Genomic DNA, 21036 nt, shown 5'->3' on the forward strand with positions numbered 1-21036 from the left:
CAGCACATCCACACCTCAAATCAAAGCGAAAAAACACAAGAAAGGCGAGCAGCACGCACACGCACACTAGGCACTCACACGGCTACAGATCCACAGCGATCCAATGCCACCATGCGGTGCAATTCTGCACCGAAAGTTTGCCGTCGAACAAGGGGAGAGGAGGACTAGAATTAGATAGGAGTGAAGAGTGGAAACCAGTGGCAAGCACGAACAGAGGAGGAACATGCATCGTCGTGATGCGGATGAGAACGACGATATCCCCACAAGGATTGCGCTCATCACTTTAGCGGCCGTGTCTCTCGGCGAGACGAGGCTCTGTCTGAGTCTGACACCATCGATGCTGCCGGCGTCAGTGGAGGGAAGAGCCCTTCCAAAGCAAAAAGGCCGGAGCCCGCTTTCGCTGTTGCATGAGCAAGCACAGCACTGACTGTATCATCGCCCTGCACTTGTGCAAAAGAGAAAGGCATCGCCGCTGGTTTCGGTAGTGTCCTGCTTCTCTTCCGTTCTTTTATTTTCTCTTGTTTTCATGGAGGACTGGATCAAGCTTGAATCTCTGGGATGACGAGGGTCAATTTAGAGCACATTTGCCTCGTGTTTCTTGCATCTTGATGATCTCTTGGTGAGTGGATCTTGCAAGTCTACTATGCATATGACTGTACCCTGTAGCTCATAAGTGATCTGCCACCGGAGGTAATGGGAAGATCGATCGAATGCACACAGCATAGAATTCGCAATTGGCTAATTCAGGAAAGAAAAAGCGAGCTCTCGATGAGATGCAGTACAGTAGTTGCACACGCACTTCCAATGAGAGCTCTGCCATCGGCAAAAGAATCAAGAAACAACAGCAGCTAGTCAGATAGTTGGCATTTGGCAACACAAACTCATTGAAGAGACAGACAGGTGATTTGATTCAAATGAAACGATCTCAAATCACTGAACAAATCATGAACATGATCACACCAACAATCATCGATCGGTGCATAACTGCGTACACAATACACAAGGGAGCTAAGCGAACTAGCAGCAAGAAACGAGCAATGCCCATGCTACCCTGCAAGACGAGAGGAAGCGTGCGTCCGCTTAGACGGCGACCTCCATTCTTGGCTCGAAGGAGACGGCGGCCACGAAATCCGTGACCTCCCCGTCGCCGTCGGCGCACCGCGGGAGCTCCTCCCACCGGTTGGTCTTGACGTCGCAAATGAAGCAGCCGTTGGCGTTGGCCTCGCCGGAGCTAACGCAGACCATGACGCGGTCGCCGTGGCCGACGCAGTTGACGTCGGCCTTCGTGCCGTAGAAGGCGTGCGACATGGAGGGCGGCATGGCTGCCACCTGCCTCCACTCGCCGTCCGCGAACTCCCACACCCGCAGGCTGGCCGTGTCGAGGAACTCCGAGAGGACGACCACGTAGGCGGCGCCGTCGCACGCCACGACGTCGATGGAGTACTCGTGGTACACCGGCAGGATCCGGGGCAGCTCGGAGAACGCGCGGCGCGCCAGGTCGCAGGCCACGACCGTGCCGGAGTTGCTCAGGAAGTAGGCCACGACATCGCCGCCGCGGCACGCCGCGGCGGACGAGTACTGCCTCGACGCGCTCCGCTGCATGTTGGTGGCCACGATGTCGCCGGACTTGCTCAGGAAGTACACCGTGTCGTCGCCGCCGACGCCTTCCACCGCGCGTTCCGGGGACGAGGCCTCCGGCTTCCGGGACAGCGGCACGGCGCCCTCCCACGCGTTCCTTGACGAGTCGAACGCCACCATGGACAAGTCCGGGAGCTCGCCCAGGATGAGGACCACGTGGTACGGGGATCCGTACATAACGATAGCTTGAAGCGCGCCGGTCGCGCACGGCGGCGGCGACGGGAGCGCGCGGGACGCGCCCGTGAGCGGGTTGGTCACAGTGAGCTCCCCCGTGCCCGCGTCGCGGTAGAGTACGAGACCACCGGCAGCGGCCACCGGCACGGGCCCCGGCGCGCCACTCCACCGCGCCCAGGAGCGGTCGGCAGAGTCGAACACGACGGCGGGTCGGGCCGGGCGCTGCTTCTCTTCCTCCGAGAGCATGAGAAACCACGGGTCCCGAGAGGGGACGCGCGCGCAGGCGGTGCGGAAGGTGTTGGACTCCGCGGCCGCGCGCCACTGACGGGAGACGCCCCGGAGGCGGAAGAAGCTGGCCGGCGGGAGACGCGCGAGCACGCGCTCCAGCATGTCGTCGTGGAGCTCGGCGAGCACAGCAGCCGCGCACTTGCGCTTCTTTCCGCTCACTGCCACCGCGGCCGCCATGCCCGCTGCAAGATCCTGAAGCTAGCGGAGGAGCTCAAGAAGACGAAAGGGAGCGAGTCCGAGCGCCACTAGTGGAGCAGTGGTGGTGCAAGGCACTGACTTTATATGAGTGGAAGCGCAGCGATGGGAACGAAGCTTCGTGTGGAGGTGCTGGTGGTGGAGGAGGAGGAAGCTCTTTTTGTTCGCGTTGACATGCGAGGGGAAAGAGAAAGATGGCACGGCGGTGGCCGTCGACTCGTCGTGTGGAGTGAGCGATGGAAGCGTCGCCGCCACCTTGTCGCCGTTTGCTTTGTAGCCGTGTGTATATATAGCTGAGGGCCAAGCGTGGGTGCAAAAAATGGGCTGAATTTGCCTCAGCTGTTTAGTCCTTATTGTGTACACAAAAACAAGAAATTCACAAGAAGCAGTTCAGTTCTGTGAGCAAGAGGAAACAACCACGACTAAAGTGTGATCTTAGGGCTTGTTTGGAAAGGAGGTTTTATGATCTAAATCATTAGGATTTAGTACAAACATGAACTAGATCCGTGAATCAAAGATGGGTTGATTTATTCAATGAGGTTATTTACGAATATGGTTGATGGAGATTCGGATTACTGATAGGAAATATACCTGGGCCAACAATATTTTGGCTGCAATTGATAAAGTGCTGGTGACTACGAAATTTGAAAGGTTTCTCTTAATATAAAGTTGGGAGTTCTTTCTGTAGCGAAAATGTCGAGTTGGAAACTCGGGCTTCTTAGCTCAAAGCTGTTCAGGTGTAGTTGAAAGTCATGCCAAAGTCCAAACTCATGTACAAAGTTGAAGAATATTGTTTACTCGCTGTTATCGGTCTGCTGAGGTGGAAACTAAAGGTTCGTTCGGCTTCAGCGATCTTGCGGCCTCCACCTCCCAAAACTGCCTCCCACTTCTTTCTGAACCAGCACTTCCACATTTCTATTGTGCTAGTGATTTGATTCACAAATTTTGTAGGGAAATAAAATATTTAATTTTGAATTATTTTTTTTCATTGATATGTAAAACTCATAGATCAGAAGATGAAAAATAACTAAAATTATGAATTTGGGTTTTTTCACCGGTGAAGCAAAAATTATAAAACAAAATTTAAATCTCTACGCTGAATTGCACCCTTCCTCATGCGTCGGCGTATTGATGTAAACTCGGCTAGTCGATCGTGCTCCCGAGGGTATCCCTCTGCGCTCAACTTGACCCATTCAAAAATAGTGCAGCGTCTTCAAGAACAGTGCAGTGCAGCATCTTACAAAACTCGATGCATCGTCCGCAAGAATGCTGCACAAGTGAAGCCAAATTGGCGTCATGTAGTATCTCTTCGAAGCGCTGATAAACTGAATGTTGTAGGCGCTCTTTATACATCTGGATCAAGCCTTCTATTTCAAGTTGTAGATGAATCTTCTAGAGTGCGTTCCAAAGGTAAACAAACTGATGTAGCTCTTCTGTTGTGGTCAGGCAGGTAGCATAGGATGCGTACGTACGTGCGAACGGAGGTAGGCAGGCAGGCACGGGGCCGGAGGAGCCAGGGATAAGAGAGAAAGGGAGGAGCCGGGAGAAAAGAAAAAGGGAAAGCGTGCCCCCTCACCTCACCTCACCTCTGAGATCTCCGGCGCGTACGCACATACGCGCGCTCCGCTGCTGCGTGCCATGCCAAAGGCACCGAGCGTTGGGAATGGAATCCATGGCTGACCTTGGTGAAAGCAACAGCCTACACAGCCGGACCACCACCGCGGACATAAAGCAACAGGCGGCCGGGCACAGAACGACACGCACCGCTGCTGCACGTCTCGTCCTACGCTGCGTGCGCCTCTGGTCTCTCCTCCTCCTCCTGCTCCTGCTCCTAGCGGGAATCTCTTCTTTTCATATCCTCTCTCTCTCTCTCTCTCTCTCTACATGGGGCTTTCGCTTTTACACAAGTCAAATGGATGGATGGGACCCCTGAGGAACAGAATACATGGTGGGCCTCCTTGTTCGGTCCAGAGCATGTCCCTCTTCTCTGTCTGTCTATCTCCGAGGTCCGAGCAGAGTATGTTTTTCATTTCACTCCAAATGAAAACCGAGCAGTACTCTACTCCAGATAAATTTTGCAAGCGCATTGCAGCTACACTGTCTGAGCTAGATCAGCTCAGACCACAACGGCAAGTACTGCTGCTGTTGCCGGAACTAGTAATCAACAGAGCACCACTGATCACTGAAGACTCGCACTGAGCCAGCGTCTCTGCACCTGGTCAAGTAAAGAAATCAGGGAAACGCGCAGCAGAGATCTCAATGCCCCATCTGGTGCAGTGCTGCAACGCGCGCCAGTCGAGCTCAGGCCTACGTGAGAGACTGTGCGTGGGCCCTCGCATATGGTTTGGATTCAGAGGCACCCACGCAGGCAGTGTCGCAGCTCGCAGCCGGTGACGTGCCTCTGCATGCCCTGCGCCGCGCCGTGCCGCTGCGCGTGTGTAAGACTGGAGACGCCTGCAACTTTGACTGTGCGTCGGAGTGAGCTCTCTACTGTACTGGTATTTGCGTTCAGCGAGTCGGGCTGGCTGGCACACTCGGATTCTGATGCCCGGCTAAAGTTTTCAACGCCTCTATCATGCCACGCTTGGACAGGCCTGCACCCCAGAGGCAGCAGTGGCACCAGTACCTGCCGAGTTCCGACCCCATTTGGAACCCGTATTTACTAGGATTCTCGTGGATTCACACGAAATTGCTCTAAAATTTTGAATGATATTCACGAATTCCAAACAGGGCCTTAGTCGATCGTTTTCAAGAAAAGTTGTTTTCTCCATTTTACGAAGGTGTTACTTTGATTTTCTCCGTATAAAATTTTCGTGCTTTGTTTTGCTGCATACAATACAGTTTATATTCTGTATGGCGAGTTCGAGCTCTACGAATTTTTAAGTTAGAAATACCTAGTTTTAAAAATTCATGAAGATAGGGGCTACGAATGAACTATTTTATTTATATTTTAATTTTAAAATCAATATTTAACTCATTTTATCTTATACTAAAAAAAAGATCTGACTTGGAGTTTAAGATCTGTCAAACAAAATTTAGGCTTCTACTAACAAAGTACAGTCATCGTTGCATGTTGGGAGGATGATACCAAGTGGGTCTCCGTTCGTTGACTCCAACCATAACGATCAAATCCTAAAACCGAAATAAAGAAGCTAATGTCAAGGTAGAAATAATTCTTTTTATGCTATGCAGGAATTAGACTCGACAAAGCATAGTAAAATTCAAGTAACTAAGCTCGAATGCGAAGAACAAATGCTAAAAGGGTGCGATGAAGCCTCGAGTGCGAAGAGTCCAGCGAAGTCCTAATACCAAAGGAAGGCGACATGAGGATCTTCGGTGACAGAGCGAAGTCTAACCTAAAAAGAAATCCACAAGTTAGCTAGAACCTGATGAGTAAATGGCTAAAGGGATATCGCTAGTAACCCCAACAAAGGTTCTAGTGCGGGTCCACCAAATACACATGTCGAGTTTTGGTTGCTTAGGCCCATATAAGTAGACAATAATAGTAATACCATTAGGATATTCCAAGATATTTTTTTAGTGTTAGCTAGAATATTTTAGAATATTTCTTAGTGTTAGCCATCATGTCCGTGGGTGGCTTCTTCAGAATTCAATTTCCTTTTTATCTGAAATCATCTTCAAACCGTAAGAAACCTTACGATAGAACTAGAAACCGGTCAACTCGTTACTCCACCGATTTCGTTTAGCCTTCACAAGAACCAGCTGTTAGCGTAGCACCTCCTGTTCTTGCGTGGTCAAAGCCTAAACTGCTGTTAGCGTAGTACCTTCCGAGTTTTGACCCCATTTGCTAGGATTCTCGTGGATTCATACGAAATTGCTCTAAAATTTTGAATGATATTCACGAATTCCAAAAAGGGCCTTAGTCGATCGTTTTCAAGAATAGTTGTTTTCTCCATTTTACGAAGGTGTTACCTTGATTTTCTCCTTATAAACTTTGTATGGAACTTTGTTTTGCTGCATACAATGCGGTTTATCTTCTCTTTGGCAAAGTTCGAGCTCTACGAAATTTTAAGTTAGAAATACCTAGCTTCAAAAATTCATGAAGATAGAGCTACGAGTGAATTATTTTATTTATATTTTAGTTTTAATATAAATATTTAACTCATTTTATCTTATATAAAAAAGAAAGATCTTACATGGAGTTTAAGATCTGTGAAACAAGATTTAGGCTTCTGCTAGTAAAGTACAGTCATATGTGCATGTTGAGGGATGATATCAAGTGGGCCCCTGTTCGTTGACACCGACCATAACAGTCAAATCCTAAAACCGAAACAAAAGAAACTAACGTTAAGGTAGGAATAATTCTCTTTATGCTCTACAGTAGTTAGACTCGAGAAAGCATAGTAAAACCCAAGTAACGAAGTTCGAAGGCAAAGATCAAATGCTAAAAGGGTGCGACGAAGCCTCGAGGGCGAAGAGTCCAGCGAAGCCCTAATGCCAAATGAAAGCAACATGAGGATCTTTGGTGACAGAGCGAAGTCTAATCTAAAAACAAATCTGCAAGTTACCTAAGAACCCTATGAGGAAATGGCTAAAGGGATATCACTAGTAACCCGACAAAAGGTCTAGTGTGGGTCCACCAAAGACATGTGTCGAGTTTTGGTTGCTTAGACCCATGTAAGTAGACAATAACAATAATACCCTTTAGATATTCCAAGATATTTTTTAGTGTTAGCTAGAATATTTTAGAATATTCTCTAGTGTTAACCATCATGTCCACGGGTGGCTCCTTCAGAATTCAATTTCCTTTTTGTCTGAAACCATCTTCAAACCATGGGAAACCTTATGATAGAACCAGAAATCGATCAAGTCATTACCCCACCAATTCCGTTGAGCCTTCACAAGAACCAGCACTCCTACAAATAGAAGAAGACACTACCATATGGCACCGCATACTCCTCCCATTTAGCACCAACTTCTTTAGCTGGCAATGCGCGTAATGCAAGAACGCAAATGTCAGAGCGCTAGGCTTCTGGCCCTGCGAACGCCAAATCCACGCGAACACCGAAAGCCGCACGATGGCATTTGGCGTCAGTTGCTAGATATGCATCTCGTACTAATTCAGGACACCAGCTAGCATGAAGATCCACGTGAAGCAGAGGCCGATAGAGAAAAACTCTAGGAACATGATTATAATTTTGAATACTATTAGCAAGTAATTGAAGAGCTAACGCAATCGTGCGAAAATGTATTTTATTTTGTTTTCTCCACATGACAACGAAGGGATATATATCATATCCTCTGTTCTGTAACACAGGTTAATTTTGCCATTTTTGAAAATTGACTTCAGGTGGCTGAGGCAGGGGGGAGCGAGGGGGATTGAGACAAGGGTATCACTCTAGTGTCTAAAGATTCTTGACTTCAACGCCCTAAAATCAGGATCAAAACTGTAAAAGGATCAATGTTCGAGGAATGATACCATGTGAGCCTCTGTTCGTTGACTTCGGTCACAATGGTTAAATTCCAAAAACCGAAATAGAGAGGCTAACATCTAGGTAGAGATGATTCTCTTTGTACTTTGCAGTAGTTAGGCTCAAGAAGATATAGTAAACCTAAGAAAAGAAGCTCGGAGGTGAAGTCTGAAGGTCGAAGGGATATGATGAAGCCTGAAGGACAAAGAGTACAGTGAAACCCTGAGACCGAATTGTATGACAAATATCAAAGCACGAAGAGTCCATCGAAGTCCTGAGGTCAAAAGAAGGTGATGTGAGAACCTTCGCTGATAGTTCGAAGTCTAATATAAAAAGAATACACAAGTCAGCTAGAATCCGACGAGGAAATAGCTGAAGAGAGATTGCTAACCTCGACAAATGGTCTCGTGCGGGTCGCTAAAGACACGCTTCAAGATTTAGTTACCTAGGGTAATATAGATAGATAATGACTATAATACATTTTGATATTTTTTAGTGTTACTTAGAATATTAGATAAGAAGTAAATGTGTATTGATGACGAAGTGATTGATGTACGGTTATAAATAGCTCTCCAATTGAATGTAATAAGATGGAAAAAAGAACAGTTATTACGCCAAGTTCATTGTATTGCGTTCATGTTACAACAGTGCACATAACAGGGATCGGTAGGGAAACTCGTGCAAATCAAAACTAGAGGAAACGGAGAAGGGAGGGTGCATCCAAAACTTACTGGAAACCAAGAAAGATGCTGCTGCCCCGTATGTACGAACGTTGGCAGCCCACATCAACTCGAACCAAAGATAAAGAGGTGACCCATGCATGGCTGCCAGAAACATGCACTGTCCTAGGGAGTCACTGACAAAAGTGAGCAACACAGCGAGCGCCATAGATTTGCTACTCTCGCCTAGCGAGCAGAGCAGCGCTGCGTCGACCGGCCGTGCAGCTCTGCTCTGCGGCAGGGTGGCGGTGCTGCAGAGCTAAAGCGAGACTAAAGACACGCGCGGACGTGACTGGACGAGACGAGACGACTGTCTCAGGGTCGTAGCTGCTGCTGCTGCCGCCGCTGCCGCTGCCGCTGCCTGCGACGTCGTCCTATCATTCATTCGTGACCTGCTGTTGTGATTGTGCATGGGCAGCCTGGTCTCTCTTTAATCGATCCAGTTGACCTGTGTCTGTTCGGCTGTGGCTGCGCGCAGCTGGCATCGATCGGCTTGGAGCTAGCATCCAGCCAGATATGCCATCGAGCTGCACACTGTTCTTGTCCGGTTCCCCAGTGTCTTGCTGCTAGTACAACCGTTTTTGTTAAGGACCAAATTGATATTTTTTAAAAAGGATACCTGTTGGAAAACGTTGCGTTTGAAGAAGTTTTTTTTAGTACATTGCGTTTGAAGAAGTTGGAACGAGTGCAGGATACTGAAAAAGCTCGTTAGGAAAGAACGGTCAAGCGAGCACACACGCTGCCCAATATATGCAGGCAGGTAGCCTGGTGATCTAATCATGCAGGCATGGAAATCCGGTGTAACCTCATCATCATAATCTTGCGTTAAAATGCTGTCATGTACTCCCCGCATGGCTTAACTCGTCATCATAAAACTTACGCAAGCCCCAATGGGGGAGATTACGCTAGCTGCTCCAAGTCTGAATGTCTGAAAGTTCTTCAGCTTGAACGCTCAAAACTGGAGCTGTAGCTTTACGGATTTTACAGCTATTAATTTTCTCTACGTCCAGAGAATCGCAGAAGGCCATGTGTTTCTAAATTGTGTGGCGGGCGCTTATTACCAGACTGTGCTATCTTCAATATATGAGTAATATATATTGGGTCCACGAACGTTAATTATAGTTATTATTATTATCGGTTCTACAACCGGTATTGATGTCAGTTATAAAATGATAGTAAATGGGTTCCTGCAGTAGTGACACATGTAGTTCTGCATGCAGGGGTCACTTTCCCCCAAACCCAAATGCACAATAACAAATTAGCCTAATAAGGTAATAAGAATATCTCCAAGAGACACCTTATTTTATTCTCTATAGCTAAATTTAGAGATTTTTTATTAAAACCACTCTCCAACAGTTCTCCAAACAGGATCCATATTTTTACCAATCCTCTAAACACACTCCCAACCTAGCTACATCTAGGGGTTCCCAATTCGTGCCCCCTTCCGGTTCCTGCGCAACGGTGACCACCGGTCTTTCTCCTCCCGACGAAGCTCACGGCGGAGGACGGTCGGAATGTCACCGGAATCGGGCTCCCGACCACCATTTTCGATGATGTCAGTACCGGAGAGAGAGGATGAGATGGGAAACTCGTTTTTAGGGTTGAACATGAGGGGGAGGTCCCGAGCAGGCCCGCTGCGTGCCGCCATGGCCGCGACTAGCTAGCTCCGTGGGGGCTCACTATCTGCACGGAGTCGGCATGTGAAGGGCTGGGGAGGCTTATGATGACGCTGGGGATCGCTCTGGTGTCCGGTTTCGAGCAATGGAGGGATAAAGGGGGAGATCAACAGGGAGAGGCGTTGTCTTAGTACAGAGCAGGGGAGAGCGAGGTGAGGGAAGGAGAGAAAGTGGAGCTTGCCTCGGGAGCCTGGCTAACAATGGTGAGGAGAAGGAGCTTGTACTCGACTGTTTGCTCGTGAATAGGAGAGGAGAGAGAAAGAGAGAAGGTAAGGATAATGGGTAAGATCTATCTGTCGGTGACATGTAAGAGGAAATAGAGGGAATATGATATTAAAAGTCTGCTGAAGATGAAGATGATTTAGAGAGTACATATTATTAGGGAAGCTCCATATATAAAAATATAGAAAGTAAGTTTTAGAGAGACCCTTAGAGATACTTAGGAAGCCAGACAACCGAGCCATCGCACCGCATCAACCTTCTCTCGTTTCTAGGAGTCGCCGCCACACAATTCCTTCATTCGAAGGAAGCGCTCAAGGACTTGACTTCTAAAGTAGGCGGCTCCAGGTCACTAGGTGCTTGCAGATGCAAGGCCTGACCTGATCGCCTTCGAGACTATCCCAAACAAGATCATGAGGTCAACGCACAACTGCATAGGTAAACTTATATGCGAAGTGAAGCCACGATCTCGCTATTCGCTACTGGTTGCTACTCACATGCTTTAGTACTAGAGTTGTGATTCTGTGAAGCCATGAACTATAGAAAGGTATGTCTCGTGCTCGCTCGTAACCATTATAATATCTAATTGTTATATGCAACTACGTTTTAGGATTAGATTAATCGTGTATAGGTAGGGATAATTATATTAGGTAATTTTTAGTTGTGATGATGAATTGATGAGGCCAAGAAAAATCTATTTTTTTTTCAATTTCAGTATGCTTTAATGGCTTTTAGTTGTTGTCTTGTTTAGCCAACCATGAAAAGGCTAAAGACGATTGATAATTTTTATAAACTAGTTGTTTTAAGTTCTGATTATACTAAAAATCCTAAAATATATGTTATTATACTTGTTATCTATATTTCAGTTAAGTTAGTATATATATATATATATACATATATATCCGCACTATTGTATGATACTTCTTCTGATAATTGTTATCAAGAGTTGCCCCCTGCCCCTGGTTGCATGCGTTCGCATGCTCGCAGTTTTTGCAGAGCTAGGTCGTACGTGCACGGGGTGTAGCATGCGTCACACGTGAGACAAGGACGGAATCCAGCTTCGTCTCCTCCTTGGTACTTGCAAAAGCCAAAGCAGGAGGCGCTAAACATGTGTTTTTGCCTTGGATACAGCTAAAGGGAGTTCAGTTTGACACACCCTTAGGGCCTTAACCCCTGGTCGACTGAAAACATCTCAACTGGGCTCACTCATCACACTCTTAAAACAGTTGTTAGCGTCAGTACTACCGCTACTGCAAAATACTGGAGTATTGTGCATAAAAACATGTGCCTTTTGAGAGGCGAATAGATGGAAGGTAGGCCTAGCACTACATATCGCATAACATTGTATGCATCCAAACTGCATAAGCCAACAGCAGCAGGCGACATGCTCATGCACACACATGGATATTTAAGCCTTCAAGGCCGGCTGCGTGAGTGCAATTATAACCCTAAGCGTGCAAATTTTTGTATGCATCTACACTTCGTTCTCTTGATCACTCTCCAGCTAGCGCTTTTGAGAAAGGCGTTGCGGTTTCCACGGCTCAATCAGGCTACACCTTTGTCATTTACGCAAACCATGATTGTGCAGGAGGGGCCAGCAGTTTTTGTCATGTATACACAAACCAATAAAATAATTATGCATGCATGGCGTCTAGACCGGCCAGAAACTAGAAAGCGCTTAGTTTCGCGGTAGATAGCTTGTGCCACCGGCAAGACGAGCAGCGCCGTACGTACGTGGTACGTACGTACCGTCGTGTAAAAGCTCACGACATAGTGAGTGAGCAAGTACGTGGTTGCAGCTGCGGAGCGAACGGATCGACGCTCTCGCTGCTGCCATTGTCGATGGTCGAGCAAAGCTTGCGAGTGTGAAAGGACACGAGGAGAAGGAGAAGATGCAAGGAAGCATGCAGCAGCAGCAGCTCGTACGACTTTAGCTCTCACACACAGACACACGAGAGCTCCTAGCTTTTGGCTTTCTCCTTCCCCGAGAAGGCCGCCTAGCTGTTCTGGTCAGCCTTGCACGCACAGACTAGATGGTAGAAGTGGATGGATAGCTGGCTGGTGGAGGTGTTCTTTTGCAGCTTGCTTTAGCAGCATCCTATACGCTTGGTCGTGTGAGTTTTGACTCGCCAAACTGGCCTTCGGCGACGGACGAATCGACACATTGGGCTGTTTGGTTCTTGGTCTTGAGAAAGCCAAGCTAAAATTTGATCATGTCTAAAAAAATTTAGTTTTTGTTTAGTTCAAGATCAAAATTTGATTGTGTTTTGAAAATTTAACCGACTAAAATTTTTATATAGCAAAGTTACTTAAGATTTTAGCGTCTAAAATGATCACCCTTATTTTTGACCAGCCAAGTTACTTAAGCGCTAGGGTGAAGCTTTTATATATCAAAGTTACTTAAGCGCTAGGGTGAAGCTTTTAAGATTTAGTTCGAGTCCGAACTGAACATTACGAATTTGGATCTGCTTTCAACAGGCTTCAGCCTCAACTGTGTGAACCGCTTGATGAAAGAATTTTATGTCGGCACTATCCTGGGCAAAATACGCGGCCAGCGAGCGAAATTTGATGATGTATCCATCATTTGGGCTCTGGCCGGTTCGTAGAGGACGGACGGAGTCGGGCAACTGCAACTCCATCGTGATTTTCAATGTGAACAACAGACAAAGGCGAACACTGCGGTGAGCAGTGGAGTGGGCGCCATGGAGAGAGCTGGCTACCGGGCCGTCTTCTCCGCTGCGGCTTGCGCGGGAAAAGGCGACGGCCCGTGCGTCCGATCTAACAAATTTTTTATTTTGTTTTTTAAATTTCAAATCTAGTAATTTTAGGTATCTGTTTGAAAAAATAGTACGAATAGGTATATACCATTTTCAATGGGTGACATGTTTTAAAAAATAAACCCGTAGTCATTCCAATGTGTGACATATTAAAAAAATAAAAAATAATATTTTATTATTCTCAAAATTCAAAAGACTATGTAAATAGTTATGAAAATTTCTAAAAAAAATTATGATATAGACGATGCTACCATCTAGCTCTTAAAAAAAATTAGCTCAAAAAGTTACTTGTATAATGAGAAATAAAAAAAGAAAAATTTCAACTAAATACGCACAAATTTCAGTTGAGTCCTTGCAACAGGTGGCAGACACTTATAATTGCTATTTTTTCAAATGATCGCCTAAAATTGCTAAATTTAAAAATTTAAAATAAAAAAAGCTCTTTGCAAGAAAAATTCTGGGCAGCCTGAAGGCAGTCCAGCTGCAGGGCGTCCAAGGCAGACAATGGGCTGGGCATATTTCATTCTACGGTAGATACAACTGTAGCTATATTAGTCATCCAATAATCCAGAGACCACCTCTATCTAAAAAAAAAAGCAGAGACCGAGGATTCTTTTTTCAACAAGGAATCACGAAATTACAGTTTGTGCACCATTGTTGACGAGGGCTACGGCATCATCATCGAAGTTGTAGCCCTCACAAGTACACGACACGTCGGAGTATCCAGCAGTATCAGTGCACTCCCCCGTTCAAAATATATTTTGGATATAGCATAGTCTTTGATCCGAATGTTTGACTGACCATTATTTTTGACTAAAATATATTTATAAAATTTAATAAGTTTATGATATTATTAAGTATTTTTATGTTTTGAAATTTTAAAAGTTTTTAAAGTTTAATGGAACTTGTTGCGAGAAGAGAAAAAAATGCTCGAATGAAACTACTCTGCCCACTGCCCTCGCGCTGCGCAACAAATTCTAGTATCGGCCACGGGGCGTGAACACGAACAGGTCGAGCTGGAAGACGGCGGCCTCGGGCGGGGTGCTCACGACCTTGAGCAGGGAGTATCCGCGTGCCATCCTGAACCCACCGGTGCCGCCCACGACGGCGCGCTCGAGCACCGCGCCGTCGTCGGCGGGGAAGCTGTACCTTCCCTGCAGGGACAGCGTGCCCCCGCGGTGCTCGCCCGCGGCGAACACCAGGGTGATGGCCGAGTGGTAGCTCGCGTCCGCCAGGTCCGAGCCCACGAAGACCCCCTGGTAGCGGCCGACGAGGCCCGACGCCGGGCCCGGGCCGGCGCGCAGCGCGTCGTCGAGCACGCCGACCTCGCCGAACGTCGAGTTGGCGCCGAGCGGGGACGGTGCCACGGACCCCACCGTGGCGTTCGGGCCGGAGAACTGCTCGTGCACGTAGACGCGGATGTGCGTGCGCTTCTCTCTGCTGGCGCCACCCGTCGCAAGAACGGCCGGCGAAAGGAAGGCCAGCAGGGCGACGACCACCACCAGCAGCGAGGACGAGGCCATATCCGATAACGGTGAGGCGAGAGCGAGATTAGAGTGTGCTATCGATTGCAACTGGAGACTGGTGCAGTGCTACGAGCTCTTGTCTCGAGACTTGATTGAAAGACATGCGCCTTGCCTTGTGTATATATAGGGTTTATTTGATAGACTTTTTAGAATAATTTTTTAGTCGGAATCGAGAGGAGTCTGCCAAACAGTATTTTTCAGCTTTTAGTTCTCTAAATAAAATTCATGAAAGTGATTATCTGAAATTAGCTAAAAACTAAGGTGCTGAAAAAAGTAGCTTCCCTTAATTCACTTCTCGTACAGAATCATTTTATCCATATAATTTATTATAGAGAATTACTGGAGAGTCACTTTCAACCACAGAATCACTTCCCTAAATAATCACTTTTTACAGAGAATTTAAACGGGGAAGAACTCTACTAAACAAAACCTATAGTACTGCTTCGGTTTGGGTTCGTTGGAGCGGCTATGAATCGAGGATGAACAACCGAACAAGACATGGAGCATACATGCAACAATGCTAGATAGCCCGTATGGCTCGATTAGCACTGAAAATTGAGTGGTAATTAACGAAGAATGGCTCCAAGTAATCTAGCGATGTTGATCAATCCGCCGAACCTGATGCTCCTTCTTTACAAGTTTGGCACGTAGTTCTGCAGCGGCGGCAACATCTAGCTTGCTACCGGAACGGGTCAGATCCACCATGAATGCACACACTGCTTCCCGAAAAATAATCATAAAATTAGAAGCTGGTCTTTTGTCTCATCGATTTGAATCTTCACCAAATTAAGTACCACATAAGGCGACGTTAATTGTGATGCATCCATCTTTTATTAAAGATCTACTGTATTAGAAACGCGAGAATATTACAGGAATTTTGAGCGAATTATGCCGTTAGTCTGAGAAAATGCAGAATTATGCTCCGTCGTGCTGAGGCGACCTGGGCGGCTGAAGACTGAGAAAATTAGCCTCACACGGCCCGGCCTATTTTGATTTTAGCAACTTATGTCCTCTCCCTGCACAATTTTTCTTCGGGATACGTTGGCAGAGCAAAAGTGACTTCGTCAACACAAATGAAACCAAACTGTATAATTCGTTTTTACCAGAAGATGTGACGGATGGGTTCTTGCAGGATGCGATTTTCGAAATGACTCTTAAACTCCTCTCGCATATTTTGGTGACCCGCAAAAATTGTATATCCTTGCCATAAATAATTGTCCCGGCACATTGAATCTTAGGCTCTTAGCCGCTCCTAATGGCATTAGCCTATTTAAGGGGATGGGTCGCCTCCAAGAGCAAGCTAACTGCATCTCTTTTTCCACCTCTTACTCCCCATGGACCTTGTCCTCTTTGGCTTATTAGAACTCATTGCATGGAGAAATTTGTCCCAACAGAGAAGCATGGCCAAAGAAATACAGATCATCACGGGCTCTTGATGCGTTTCATAGGAATCTGGCGATAAAATTTAGATATCGTGAGATTCATATGAGGTCTTACAATCCGAACATTCTAAATCAGCCTAACAGCAATATATCATGCTTGTTGCATACATTCTCCTTTAAGTTACTTGTCCACGATACAAAAAAAAAAAAATGATCCTAAACCTTTGGTACAATATGCTGTTCTTGAAAGCCGAGTGCAGAAAGATGATGCATCAGAAACACATAATGCAATAGTTTCACCACATCTTTCACACAGTAGGTGTTACTCACTAAATTCGATATAAGAAAATATATGGACATATTTTAATGGAATTATATTGTATTTATAGGGAACATAAAATATCTATATACTAGAAAATTATCCTACACTCCACTATTCCATTAACAAAGTAACAGCCCCTGCTCTCGCGACACGCCTTGAGCTAGGGTTCTATCTGCTGCTGCCACTCGCCCCTCCTTCTCCCCCTCTGTGGTGCCCTCACCGGCGGCCAAAAGGAGCGGGGTGCCCTCTCCCCTTTAGATGTTCTAGTAGCCCAAAATAAATCTCCAAATTTTATACTAAGAGGTGGTATGTTGAAGGTTGGGTCAACACCATTCTGGTGGCTGTTGATTCTAGTCTTCCTCATCAATACTTTCATCCTCAGTGGTCCTCCAATCGGCGACAACCTTCCCATCAGGGGGGACCTATTCGCCCTCGGAGTTCCTCATGCCATGGCCTCAAAGGTCATCGTAATTTCTCACAATGGTGTTGCCGTTGGATTCTTTAGGCAATCTTTATCGAAATCCAATAAATCCCCTCTCCTTCGTGGGAGGTTTGTGGTGCTTCTATTTGCGAATGGAGGGAAGTTGCTTGACATCTCCGTTGGGGGTTTTTGGTTCCAGGTTGTCGGTCTCGTTGCTAGCTGTTGCGGATGATATTACTGGGCCTCTTAAATCAGTCATTCCGAGGAATGAGGTGATGGTTTTGAGATTCCTATGCTGCAGCCGGCGAGACAACTGTCGATATTCCACCGTGGAGTTAGATGTGCTTTGGAGTCGGTTCCAGGGTTATCCAAAATTTGGGGTTGCTTGTCGGTTCCAACAATGCTAGACTGTTCTCAGGAAATAAGAAGAGGGAAACGATCCGATCGGCGCATGCGTCCTCCTGCTGTCCAGCCTGCCTTCAACATGGCCCGTCCTCGCAGTTTCGCACTCGCTTCCGCTACTCCTCCTCCGATGTTCTCGCGGCCAGCGGCGGCGATGACCATGGCCTGACGCACATCCACCTCTACGTGCACGAGACGTTCGCCGGCCCCAACGCCACGGCCGCGCCCCGTGGTGGCGTCCCCGCTCGGCCCCAGCTCATCGCTCGGGAGCGTGGGCGTGGTCGACGGCGAGCTGCGCGTAGGTCAGGGCCGCTCGTACCAGCTCCTCCGCCGGTACCAGGCCATCATCGTCGGCACGAGCCGGGAGGCGGGCGCGGGCTACCTGACGTCCATCACGCTCGTGTTCACCGCGGGCGAGTACGGCGGGAGCACGCTGTCCGTGCAGGGCCCCGTGCTCGGGTTCACGGGCACCATCGAGCGCGCCGTGGTGGGCGGCACCGGCGAGTTCAGGCTGGCGCGCGGCTACTCGCTCACCAAGATCCTGGGCAACCCAACGCCGGAGGCGGTCGGTCGTCTTCGAGGTCGATCTGTTCGTGCTCATGCACCATGGAAACTACTAAAATTGAGTTGCCAGCCAATGGGTGAAGTACGTCTCGTTAGTTTGATCATATTCATTCCCACGTGTACCTCCGTCTATTCCTCCTTCTCTGATCGTGTCAAGCAAGATTGCACCGTGTGACATTTGCTCTGTGACGATTGTTACTTTTGTCTTCAATAAGATCGTTTCTTCACATTTTTTCGACGGAAATACAGTAGGAGAAACCCTTGTGTGAAATTATTGAGAACCGACGTCGAGCAGGCTAGAACGCGGGTGGCGTAGGCGCAACAAAGACAAAGCGTCCTGACCAACTGCACCAGGGGCAGCTTCTTAAGATCGTTTCTTCACTTTAATCTCTAAAGAAGGAAGAAACAGTTTAATTTGCGATGGAGTTTTCTCGCGGTTGAATTCGCGTGGAGATTGATGTGTTGGTGATCGGCCTATCAATACCTGGGATCCAAACGGGCCCAAGAAAATGATGTGAGAAAGTGACGGTGGGTTATGGAGAATGAGAATCAGAAGGCGTGCGGCAGGCAGCATGCCACCCATAAAAAGAAAGAAAATAAAAAAGGGGTGGTCACGATGCCAAAGCGGCTTCCTACCACTGGGCCATTTTGCCGCACTGTTCCGATGAGATTTGAAAAATAGTTAAAAACCGCTCGGTATTCGTGAATATAGGCTAATTCGGTCCACACGGTATTTAGAAATCAAAATCAAATAAATAAACAAAAAAATCACAAACAATTCTAAATATATTGAGACAATTCTAAGACCTTTTGTGAATAAAATTTAAAAATAATATCATTTGCATTATATTTCATAAAGAGAAAGTTAAAAAAAAAGAAAAATACTGAAATGAGTAGTATGGACATAATGATTTAGCCCACCACGTTAAGAAAAAAACTTAACATACAAACATATATTTTTTTAGGTAGGACATATCTTAAGATGATCTTTAAAAATGGTTTCACTTCATTTAGAGTTTTATTAATTTATCCGTAATTTTTACAAAGTTCACAAGCATAAAATGAACATGTTAAAAAACAACACTGTAATTAACTTTTTCATATCTATCATTATTTTTTCTACATAAAGCATAGTATAAGTAAACTAATTGTGAGATGTGATGGGTTAGTTATGATTAATCTAGTCACAACACATTTACACAATCATATATGTTACAATAAATATTTCACGAGTTAATGTATTTTTAAAAGACATAGAATCATGTAAGAATAGTAACAAAATTAGTTTTATAATTTTTGAATTAGCAAAGAATTAACTATGTATTTAACTAGATTTAGCAAATATATTTTCTCACATAAAATATACAACTTTTTTATGAGTATAAATACTTTTATCATGTAGATCATGTTACAAGGAAACCAACAAAATTTGTTTTACTTGATTTAAAGCTCATATAAATTAGTTATCAATTTTACAAAATTGAGCTATTTTTTTTGTTTTTCTTGAACTTGAGCGGTTTTCGATAAAACCGAGTGGTTTTCGATCGAATTCGAGCGGTTTTCGATCATAAACAAAATACAAAAAATGCGATAAGTTTTCGATGAAATTCGAGCGGTTTTCGGTTCAAATAGAGCTGTTACCAAATCATCAATTCAGTCGGTTTTTGCCTCCGATTTATAAATTTAACTGAGTGAATTTGAACAATTTCTCACCGAATTTTAAACGGTTTTCGTGATACTTGTAAATTTCGGAAAAGGATCTCAAACGATTTTGTTGACCGTCTCTGAAACTCTGACGACCATGCAATCCTCTGGCTCATGGCGATGGAAACGAGTCCCAGATACGAGCGACCGATGCGGTACGTGCAGTCATCCATCCAACCAACCAAGAGCCAAACTCCAGCGGGTAGAGGTACTAGTAGTCTAGTACTACAGCTCTAGCAGGATGATTTCCAACACAGATGCAGCGAGGAACCAATCTCATTTGGGAGCAGACGTAACAAATGGTGTGCAAATTCTAAATATATACGAATCAAGTTGCAGCGCAGACGTTGGTTCTAAAAAGGTTTGGTTCATCGACATACCGGTTAAAACATGCATGCCTCCACCTCTTCAGGAATCAGGTTGTTGCTAGAATCTCTGAAATGGTGCTGAATCTCTGAAATGGTGCTGCCGAAAACGTACTCCCTGTAACCTGTCAGGGCAGAACATTTGTCAAATTTGCGCTATCAAGCATGTTTTCACCTCTTAAGTTATATGAAGGAATATCAGAGCCAAGTGTCGACCTCTGTATGCCGGATGATGTCTTCCTTTCAGATTCATTGGGGAAAATAATCTTCGTCACCTGTTCATCTTGACTTCAGTTCGATACAGTTTAATCATTCGACAGGAGCTTCCACGTGTTAGAACATGTGATGTTCATCTTCAACAATCTGATGACCGCACTACCGAGAGTAGAAGGGAGAGAGGGGGGAGATGGATGGGTTCATACCTGAGACTCCAGTGGTTGGAGTAAGGTTGCTAGAACCCGCCATCTCTGCTTCGTCGGTGGAGCTCTGCGCTAGGGCAGCGACGGTCGGGGCAGAAGGGCTCGCCGGCGTCCGACGATGGTGACGTAGGCGCACGTAGTCCAGGGCGTGACGCAGAGGGCCAGGTGAAGCTTCCCGTCGGCACAGCGCCCCCCTCCTCTAGATCGGTTAGGGTTTAGGTGTCGGTGGGGTGACTAGCGGCGCGGTGAACCTCGTACCGAGCGCCCCGGCCCCCACCTCTTTTTATAGCGCTGGCGACGGGGGCCCACCAGCCATAATGGGCTGGACACCCCCGATCAGGGCGCGGGTCAAGGTTCTAATTAAGCCGTTGGGCTTAATTAGTGAGAGATCAGTCTAACATTCTCCCCCTTGATCTCACTCTACTCTTTTACTTTTAAACTTTTACTTTTATCCCATTCCATCACAGATAGTTGCATAGAGCATACTTCATCGTCACGGTCAATCGCCGATAGATTTGGTAGCTACAAGCACGTCTCTGTTTTGAAACAGATTCTTTGACTTTTGGGCCCTAGAAGTCCAGGAATCACAGGCTATCCCTTAACCCCATGCCGGCTACATGTTCCTTGAACACGTTGGGTGGTAAGCCTTTCGTTAGCGGATCCGCGAGCATCCTTGCTGTACTTATATGCTCGAGACTTATGATTTGATCCCGGACTTTATCCTTCACAACGTAATACTTTATGTCAATGTGTTTGGCAGCACCACTTGACTTATTGTTGTGAGCGTACTGTACTGCCGGATAATTATCGCAG

General features: G+C 46.3%; 2 protein-coding genes, 1 long non-coding RNA gene and 1 pseudogene across 3 annotated transcripts; 1 reads left to right on the plus strand and 3 right to left on the minus strand.

Annotated features, from left to right (window-relative positions):
- Positions 1 to 904: 904 nt before the first annotated feature.
- On the minus strand, positions 905 to 2599 carry LOC133892909 (F-box only protein 13-like). The gene has a single exon (XM_062333899.1). It carries the CDS (start codon positions 2275 to 2277, stop codon positions 1081 to 1083), a length of 1197 nt encoding a protein of 398 aa, XP_062189883.1. The 5' UTR covers positions 2278 to 2599; the 3' UTR covers positions 905 to 1080.
- Positions 2600 to 14095: 11496 nt separating this feature from the next.
- LOC133892372 (pterocarpan synthase 1-like) lies at positions 14096 to 14641 on the minus strand. The gene has a single exon (XM_062333100.1). The coding sequence runs from the start codon at positions 14639 to 14641 to the stop codon at positions 14096 to 14098; it is 546 nt and encodes a 181-aa protein (XP_062189084.1).
- Positions 14642 to 15343: 702 nt separating this feature from the next.
- LOC133892616 (uncharacterized) lies at positions 15344 to 20136 on the minus strand. The gene is made up of 3 exons (XR_009904392.1): positions 20021 to 20136; positions 19820 to 19929; positions 15344 to 16096 (listed from the first exon to the last, which is right to left on the minus strand). It is a non-coding gene; the product is annotated as an uncharacterized LOC133892616 (long non-coding RNA).
- Positions 17109 to 17948, plus strand: LOC133892929 (pterocarpan synthase 1-like; annotated as a pseudogene).
- Positions 20137 to 21036: the final 900 nt, after the last annotated feature.

Source organism: Phragmites australis, chromosome 15, assembly GCF_958298935.1.
Source record: "Phragmites australis chromosome 15, lpPhrAust1.1, whole genome shotgun sequence".
In the NCBI taxonomy this organism is placed as follows: Eukaryota; Viridiplantae; Streptophyta; class Magnoliopsida; order Poales; family Poaceae; genus Phragmites; species Phragmites australis.

Bases quoted from the DNA above. Each gene is read 5' to 3' on its own strand.
- LOC133892909 (XM_062333899.1), bottom strand. From the start codon at position 2,277: ATGGCGGCCGCGGTGGCAGTGAGCGGAAAGAAGCGCAAGTGCGCGGCT.
- LOC133892372 (XM_062333100.1), bottom strand. From the start codon at position 14,641: ATGGCCTCGTCCTCGCTGCTGGTGGTGGTCGTCGCCCTGCTGGCCTTC.